Source organism: Armigeres subalbatus, unplaced genomic scaffold, assembly GCF_024139115.2.
Source record: "Armigeres subalbatus isolate Guangzhou_Male unplaced genomic scaffold, GZ_Asu_2 Contig298, whole genome shotgun sequence".
Classification (NCBI taxonomy): Eukaryota; Metazoa; Arthropoda; class Insecta; order Diptera; family Culicidae; genus Armigeres; species Armigeres subalbatus.
Genome location: NW_026943039.1, coordinates 10,111 through 19,477, shown reverse-complemented (window position 1 = coordinate 19,477; position 9,367 = coordinate 10,111). Strand labels below are relative to the sequence as shown.

General features: G+C 46.8%; 2 protein-coding genes across 2 annotated transcripts; both read left to right on the top strand.

Annotated features, from left to right (window-relative positions):
• Window positions 1-3,861: 3,861 nt before the first annotated feature.
• On the top strand, window positions 3,862-6,825 carry LOC134203953 (uncharacterized). The gene has a single exon (XM_062678792.1). The coding sequence runs from the start codon at window positions 3,862-3,864 to the stop codon at window positions 6,823-6,825; it is 2,964 nt and encodes a 987-aa protein (XP_062534776.1).
• Window positions 6,826-6,890: 65 nt separating this feature from the next.
• On the top strand, window positions 6,891-9,153 carry LOC134203952 (uncharacterized; the record flags this gene model as incomplete). The annotated part of the gene is made up of 3 exons (XM_062678791.1): window positions 6,891-7,399; window positions 7,487-8,927; window positions 9,002-9,153. Coding segments are annotated over exons 1-3 (2,102 nt in total), but the record flags the coding sequence as incomplete, so codon positions are not given.
• Window positions 9,154-9,367: the final 214 nt, after the last annotated feature.

The following is a 9,367-nucleotide window of genomic DNA, read 5'->3' as shown; positions in this document are numbered from 1 at the left end:
AGAACCAAAGTGGACGGTAGAGCAATGTATTTCATCTGGTTCGTTCTATCGCATAATAAAGGCAATTAGTTCAGTGCAATCAAAACCAAATTCCTATCCGATCCGAAGTCTCTGCGATTGTGGCCACGGTGGCAGCTTAAGTCTTTTCGTGAGTGCGTCCGTGATAATCCGATCGCAATCACGGTTGTATCGGGACAATTTCTGTGACTCGTGATCGTGGTACTTCATCAGATTGTGATACGTGGTAGGCTGTTCTGCTGGACACAGACCTGCAAAGTGATTTTGTTGGTGAATTTCGACCCATGATCTGTGCGCCGCTAATAGCTATGGGAGTTACCATTTTTGCATTCGTATATCATAAGGCTAACACACGATGATACTTTTATGCCAAGAGAAGTCTCCCCCCACCGCTATAGGACTGTATACAGGACGGACTCGATTATCCGGATCACATTTTTACCCATCAACAAAGCTAAAAATATTAGCCGCGTTTGGAAATAAGTATAAAGATAGGCTCAGTTTCCATACAAAACGGCCATATCTCGATTCTTCGTGATTCGATTGGGCTGATTTTTTGCCAGCGGGCCTTAAATTACTTGAATTTTCATTAAGTCAAATTTAGCATTAGCATTAGCATTAGCATTGAGCATTTCGCACAAATTCGTAGGTGGTACAAGCCAAGACTATTGTATGAGAGTAGCATCACTTTCATCCGTTACCACAGATATTGATTTGGGACTAATCAATATCTCTTAGATGGAAGCAATGCACTCTCCAATAGCCCACATCTGTCCTGGCCACGTTCTTGCGAATGAATGCTGAGGAAGGGGAAGGATGATTTGTTGGACTCCTACTTATGAAAGATGCAGAGAACTCTACGACCTCTCATAGGTGCCACGGGAGATTTTGGGATTGTGTGGAAGGTTATAACAGTAGGAATCGTTTTGGTAGAACGTGAAACACGGAAAGAACTAAGATAGAAATACAAAGTATGAAAGGGACGAGCCTGGAATTGAACCCACGACCTCCTGCCTACGAGGCAGAAGCGGTAGCCACTAGACCACCAAGCTCGTCTAATTTTCATTAAGTCAAATTTGTGCATATATTCTGCTTAAACGCTTTTCTGTTGGAAATAATTCTAAAGACAGGTCTATTGTATGCAATCCCATATAAAAAAGTGGTGCCTTTATAATTATTTCCAGATTCGAAGGTCAAAGAGATGTAACAATTCATTCAAAGATTGAAAGTTCAAGTTCAAGAAAACAGGTGCCAATTTTACCCAAATCTTTGTGGCCTCGTGCCATCGGAAAAGAATCAGCCAAGTACGTTAGGTAATTGTCGGGAACAAAATAGTACTTACGTGCCATCCGCAACTAACCAGGGGAACAACTGGTCATGGCCTTCTGACGCTCAATTCAAATTATACCGCGTTGGCGTATGGCGAGTCACGTGAGACGTAAGATCGATAAAATAGATATCAGCAATGGATATTATGAATATTACACCCTACCAAACGAGAATTCAAATTACTATAAATTCATGGCACACAAAATCCAATCGCTACGAATCGAGTTTTCGATCCTCAAACATGATGAAAATGTATGAAAATCATGTTTATATTATAATTATACTTATTTCCGGCGGTACACTAGTGTCTTTCTCGATTTTCTAAGGGAAACAAAATCAACAACATTCATAAAAATGGCCGATTCATGAATTTTATTTCGAGGCACAGAGATTTTTTAGAAGAATTTGTAAGTATATTATGAGTACGGCATTGGTATTGTCAATATTTATATAGCAAAAAAATGGCTATTTCACCAAAGATGGGCCATGTATGAATTACAACACCAGCTCCATTAAGATAAAATTGATGTTCCACAATGTTATACTCAGAATGTCGGTCAATTACCCGGTAAAAATGGATCTCGATAGCGATCCGACGGGAACAAGAAGGCGAGGTATTACTTTTTTATATACGTATTTCGACCTCAACTGTAAGGTCATCTTCAGTGTCTTGTACTTGACTCGACTTGGCAAATCGAGTCAAGTACGAGACACTGAAGACGACCTTACAGTTGAGGTCGAAATACGTATATCTAAAAGTAATACGATTTGGTGGAATTAAATGGAATTGTACTTAACTCGTCTTATGACAGTAAATTAAATTATTATTTTTGTGTGGAAAAAAAAGTGAGAAATGAGAAGTCAGAAATGGGATAAAAGAAGTGAAAAGTGAAAAACCAGAATTGAACTGTGAGAAATGAGATGTGCGAAGGGCGAGGTGAGAAATTAATAGTTTGAAGTAAGAAGTGGAATGTGAGAAGTGAGTAGTTGGAAAAGGGAGATGTAAAGCTGGGTGTTCGAAGAAAGACCTCCGTCATCCTCCACAGCTTAACGGGTACTGAAAGTTCGGCTACGTGCCCGGTGCTGGGAATTTGGTTTTATCAGTACTCGCTAAGCTGCGAAGGACGACTTCGTAGCTTAGTAAGGAAAGTACCTGTCTAGCGTACTGGTTTCGTGGGATCAAACTCCACCGAAGCGAGGGGTTACCCTCCAATACCTTTGATCAGTACCCTGATCAAAATGTATATTTTGTATATAGTAAAATGTAAATAGTTAGATTTAAGAAAACCTGAATTCGACACATGCATAACATACCCAAATGAACTATATTATAACCCGTCACCACAAACATGCAACACACTGTACACCTTAAAGTTAAAACAAAAACCCCTTTACCGAACACAGAAATTGTGGACGGTAGCAAACGTGTGTATTTCATCTGGTTCGTTCTATCGCGCCAATAAAGGCAATTAGTTCAGTGCAATCAAAAAACCAAATTCCTATCCCGATCCGAAGTCTCTGCGATTGTGGCCAACGGTGGCAGCTTAAGTCTTTTCGTGAGTGCGTCCGTGATAATCCGTGATCGCAATACACGGTTGTATCAGGACAATTGTGCTGTGACTCGTGAATCGTGATATTTCATAATTGAGCTGTGATACTGAGGTAGGCTGCTCTGCTGAGAAACAGACCTGCGAAGTGATTTTGGTGATGAATTTCACGACCCATGATCTGGTGCGCCGCTATTAGCGCATAGCGGGAAGAAAAACCTCCGGTGGCTGGCATTTACGGGCTCCACGCTCGAACATTGGTCCTTCGAGCCGGATCGGAGGAAGCATCCAAGCCCAGATCGACGCGCGAAAAGGTGGAATTCGCCATTGCAGTAAGTGGTCAGAGTACGCTGATCACAAAAGGTAGGCCATTCAAACTTTGTTCTATTGAGTGGCAGTTTACTGCACACGAGATTGGCGCCAAACCTTTGCCCCCAGTACAGAAGTTGGTAGTAGGTACTGTGTGAGGAGGAATAGAAATTTGCATGCGAAAAGATAAAGGCGAAGAACGATCGAATCGTTGCTATTGTGGAACAAGCGCACGTAGAAGTTTGCTATTATCAGCTGTGGTGGCATATTGGCTAGCCCATCTCAGCAAATTCGATAATTGCAAAGGTGTGCTTTACAGTGTCACACACATTTATTGGTACAGTGGTGGACCAAATTAATATCAATTGTTATATTTGATACGATTGCGCGGTGGCGTTTAGCGGATCCGCGAGTCATTCTGAGACACGTAACTGCGTCGGGAAGGAGCAATCGTTTCGATTTTACGGGTTCGTTCGTTTCGGGTGCGCGTAGAAACATCACGTGCCGCGACGGAAAGGAGTATTTCGATCGATCACCGTGGTGTTTCCGTCGTTATCACGTATGAGCAGCATAACGCGACGGGAAGGAGAAAATCGTACGATTGTGTGTTGTTCACGTTCGGTTCGCGCAGTCAAGTGATTCGTGGTGGTAGTGAGTGATGGCACCTAAGAAGGAGAAGAAGATAGCTGAGGACAAGCTTATTCTCAAACGGGTTTTGGCATCTCGAGATGTGGTGGAAAGGTTTGTCAGGGAATACGACCATGAGCGGGATGTTGGAGAAATCGCCGTGCGGCTGGAAACGCTGAACAGAACAAACAAGGAGTTTCTGCTCGTGCAGTCCGAGTTGGAGAAGCTAGATGAAGAGGAGAATTTCGATCATCATATGGCGGTGCGGAATGATTTTGAGAACCGTTTTTGCAAGTTGAAAGGTTTCTTGCTGACGAAGCGAGATCGGGATCATCCTCTCATGCATTCGACAAGGATGTCAACATCGGCACAGCTGCATAATACTACTACCTTTCATCATCGCTTGCCGAAGATCGACTTGCCAAAGTTTTGTGGAGACGAATCGCGATGGATATCGTTCCGAGACAATTTTCTATCCATGATCCACGGAAACGATGACATCCCAACGGTGAATAAGTTGCAATATCTGTTGCAGTCCTTGGAAGGAGATGCCAGGAAGCCCTTTGAGTGTGTCGACATACAAGCGGACAACTACGCGTCAACCTGGGACGCCCTCATGAAGAGGTACGATAACAAGCGGTTTTTGCGGAAGGAGTTATTTAGATGGTTATTCGAATTGGCACCGATGAAGCGGGAATCAGCACACGAGCTGAATACGTTAGTCGACGATTTCCATCGGCACGTCAAGGCGTTGGAAAAACTTGGAGAACCCATTAAGCATTGGGATACACCACTCACGTTCATCCTCTGCAACAAGCTCGACTCCTATACGTTGCGTGCCTGGGAGCAAGAAACTCGAAAGCAGGAAGAAGTCAAGTATGACGAGCTGATTGAGTTCCTCACGAATCAAGTCCGTATGTTGAAGTCAGTCTCCAGCGATCTACAGAACCGTTCCCAAGGGTCCCACATCAAGGTGGCCGGCCCAGTTCCGAAGAAATCCACTACAGTCAGGTCCGTTGTCAACAATGCCACCAACGAAGTCAAGCCAAACGTTTCACAATGTCACGCTTGTTCGCAGAAGCACTTACTAGTTCAGTGTCCGGCGTTTGCCAACCTAAACATCGGACAACGTCGTGAACTAATAACCAAGCGAAGTTTATGTTGGAATTGCTTCCGTCCAAACCATCAAGCCAAGGCTTGTAAATCGAAGTTTTCGTGTAGAACGTGTCACGCCAAACACCACACGTTACTGCACGACCAAGGTACACCCTCCAAACCCACGTCAATTCCTGTCGGCTCGTCGAATGCGACTGCTCAACAGTCTTCTCAATCCACGTCGACGAACGTGGGGACCGCTGGATCGTCGAATCCACCCGAAGTAAATCTCCCCGTCCAATCAAGTAGAAGCACGGTCCTATTAGAAACGGTTGTACTATCCATCGTCGACAAGCACGGCAAGGAAATCGCTATCCGAGCTCTTCTCGATTCCGCTGCGATGTCTAATTTCATCACCAAGAAGTTGGCAAATGCTCTAGCCACCCGTCAAGCCGTCGTTGATGTTGCAGTTGCAGGAATCGGAGAATCTACGAAGCAGATAAAGCGGCAAATCTCCGCAACGATCAAATCTCGAACCAGTCCCTTTTCCACCACACTCGAATTCCTAATCATGAAGAAGCCCACTGCCAATTTACCCACTATAGCCATCAATTCCGCATCGTGGAACATACCAAAGGTTCCATTAGCCGATCCCAATTTCGATACACCGGGCATGATAGACATCATAATTGGCGGAGAATGTTACCATGAAATCCACACCGGCAACCGTATATCACTCGGCGAAGGTCTGCCGTTCCTGGTCGACACCCTATTTGGCTGGACAGTATCAGGAAAAACTGCCATTAATTCCTCCGCCACGCCACCGGTCTGCTACCTATCAACTGTTGATCGGTCTCTAGAGAATGCGCTTCAGAGATTCTGGGAACTCGAAGCTGTCGATCATGGCCCAACGTACTCCACTGAAGAAAAACGATGCGAAGAAATCTATGCCAACACTACCACCCGAACTCACTCCGGAAGGTACGTCGTACGCCTTCCTCGGTCCGAAGATCCGCAAGTCACCCTCGGTGACTCTCGAGCAATTGCCACCCGCCGTTTCTACAGCCTCGAGAGACGCCTTGAGAAAAATTCCGCCTTAAAGCAAACCTACCACGAGTTCATCGATGAATACCTCCGAGTCGGCCACATGCGCAAGCTTGATGTTGTTGATGATGCTGTTCCACACTGTTACCTACCACACCACCCGGTGTTCAAGGAGAGCAGTACTACCACCAAGGTGCGTGTGGTTTTCGACGCCTCCTGCAAAACGTCCACCGCAGTGTCCCTGAATGATACACTCCTCGTCGGTCCAGTTATACAGCAGCCTCTCGTCAACATCATTATTCGTTTCCGGTTCCACGTGATCGCTTTCAACGCTGACGTGGAAAAAATGTATCGCCAAGTGCTCCACGATCCCGACGATCAATATTTCCTGCGCATTCTGTTTCGCCCAACTCCATCAGATTCGCTCAACACCTACGAACTTCTGACGATCACATACGGCACCGCAGCAGCTCCATACCTGGCCACCCGCACACTTTTACAGTTGGCTACGGATGAAGGAGACAACTTCAAGGAAGCCGTTAAAGCAGTCATCGAGGACTTCTACGTAGACGACCTCCTTTCCGGAGCAGCAAATCTGGAGGATGCCATCGAGAAGCGTCGCCAAATCACTGATATGCTTGCGACCGCTGGGTTTCCGTTGAGAAAGTGGGCCTCCAACGTGCCAGAAGCATTGACTGGCGTACCATCCGAAGACTTAGCGATAAAACCGCTCCACGATCTGCACGACGATCAATCCGTCTCAACATTAGGCCTTGTTTGGGACACAAGAACGGACATGCTGCGGTTCAATGTCGAGATGCCGCTCCTGCAGCCATCCTCCCAAAACGTAAAGTGATCTCCTACATTGCCAGAATATTTGACCCATTAGGTCTGGTCGGTCCGGTGATAGCTGCCGCCAAAATGTTTATGCAACGCCTCTGGAAACTGAAGACTGAGGATAACAGTCCCTACGAGTGGGACAGGCCACTTCCACCCAACCTACAAGAAGAATGGAAAATGTATCACGCCACTTTGGATATACTTTCCGAATTACGAATTCCTCGCTTCGTTTCATTTGCCGATGCACCAATACTCCAGCTACACCTGTTTTCCGACGCTTCAGAATTGGCTTACGGCGCATGCTGCTACGCTCGTTCAGAGGACGACAATCGCATTCGCGTACAACTGCTGACTTCGAAGTCGAAGGTTGCGCCAATAGCCACCAAGCATTCCATCGCTCGTCTGGAACTGAACGCTGCTGTCCTGTCTACCAGATTGTTCCAGAAGATAAACCAATCAATGCGATCGTCAACCGAAGTTTTCTTCTGGACAGATTCAACCACCGTCCTGCAGTGGCTTAAATCTGCACCGAATCGTTGGAAAACCTTTGTAGCCAATCGAGTTTCAACGATCCAGTCTAACACCGGAGGGTATCCCTGGAATCACGTTCCCGGAATCGACAATCCAGCCGATGAACTATACTGAGGTCTGACACCGGCCGAACTACTAAACCAAAGCCGTTGGTGGAACGGACCGTCGTGGCTTTCCAAATCGTCCGATCATTGGCCAAATGCAAGCATCCCCTGCGAAGAGTTCCAATCTACAGCCGAAGAGGCACGCAATGTTTCGTTAGTAGCGGTGCCTAGTGAAGAAACCTCATTCGCAGATCAGTTGTTCCTTCGTTTCTCATCATTTTCCAAAATACGTCGTGTGGTTGCCTACTGCATCAAGTACATCAATTCCCTGAAGGTTGCAGAACGAAGCTCGTCAAAAAAAAGAACAACGCTCCTTTCTACAGAAGATTTGCTGGCTGCTGACCGTGCATTATCTCGTCTCGCACAGCAACAAACTTTCGCAGATAAGGTAGCAGAGATTAAATCCGTCGGAACCGTGAAAGGTGCCCCATTGAAATGGCTGAAGCCACGCTTGACACTCGACGGAATCCTCCGTGTTGGTGGACGACTCGAGAATGCCCATGCACCCGAAGCAAGCAAGCACCCAATCATCCTGTCATCCAAGGACCCTCTGTCTCGTCTACTATGCGATCATTACCATAAGGCTCTCCTTCATGCTGGTCCCCAGTTGATGCTGTCCACATTGCGCCAGAAATATTGGATTCTTGGAGGAAGAGACCTGACCCGATCAACCTACCACCAATGTGTAAAATGTTTCCGCACTAAGCCGCAACTCATCCAACAGAGCACTGCTGATCTACCAACGTCCCGTGTCACGCCAGCACGGCCGTTTTCCATCTCTGGTGTGGATTACTGCGGCCCGGTATTTCTCAAGTCTCCAGTGCGGAATAGATCTCCGACAAAGGCTTATATAGCCATCTTCGTGTGCTTCTCGACCAGAGCAGTACACATAGAGCTGGTTTCGGACCTTTCCACTCCAGCCTTCCTCTCAGCTCTACGTCGCTTTGTTGCACGCCGCGGGCGCATTTGTGAGCTCCACTCCGATAACGGGACCGCCTTTAAGGGAGCAGCAAATGTCTTGCATCGCATCTACGAAATGCTGAAGCTCAACGACAGTGACCGCGAATCCATCACCAACTGGTGTGCTGAGCAGGAAATCCAGTGGAAGTTTATACCGCCACGCGCCCCACATTTCGGAGGATTGTGGGAAGCGGCGGTGAAATCGTGCAAGCACCATCTCCTACGAGAAATAGGCCAAACATCGATCAGCTGGGAAGATATGACAACGTTGCTGGCACAAATCGAAATGTGCTTGAACTCACGACCACTAACTCCGCTTCCAACAGATCCCGCCGACCTCAAGTACTTACCCCAGGCCATTTTCTTGTTGGTTCGAATCTCCAAGCAGTTCCGTCAGCCAATGTTACCGAAATACCGGACAACCGTCTGGATCACTGGCAACGAACCGAAAAGCAGTTGCAGCGTATTTGGACAAGGTGGTATCCGGAGTATCTTGCCCAACTTCAAACCAGAGCCAACAAGGGTTGCAAGTCTCCAGTCAATCTGCAGTTAGGGCGGATCGTGGTCATCAAAGACGAAAATCTTCCACCGGCACAGTGGCCGCTGGGACGAATTACGAAGCTGCATCCAGGTAAAGATGGAATCGTCCGTGTTGTCAGCATGAAGACAGCAGCAGCAGAGAACGTCGTGCGACCAGCCGCCAAGGTGGCCCTTCTACCTATAACACCAGATGACTACCAAACCACATCGTAAGCAGACCCTACAAAGATCGGTAGAGCAGTCCGAAACTGTCTCAACGCATATTTGGATTGCTAACAGGTGATTATCGTTCCAACTTCTCTACTAGTCCCTGTTCCTGTAGAACACCGGATCTTTTTTCACAGAACACCGTTCTCTACCAACTCTCGACGTCGCGATCAACTCACCGCTCTTGTTCGTCTTTTGTACGCCGGCTACTGAATG

Excerpts from the sequence above, each read along its gene's own strand:
- LOC134203953 (XM_062678792.1), top strand. The coding sequence starts at position 3,862 with ATGGCACCTAAGAAGGAGAAGAAGATAGCTGAGGACAAGCTTATTCTC.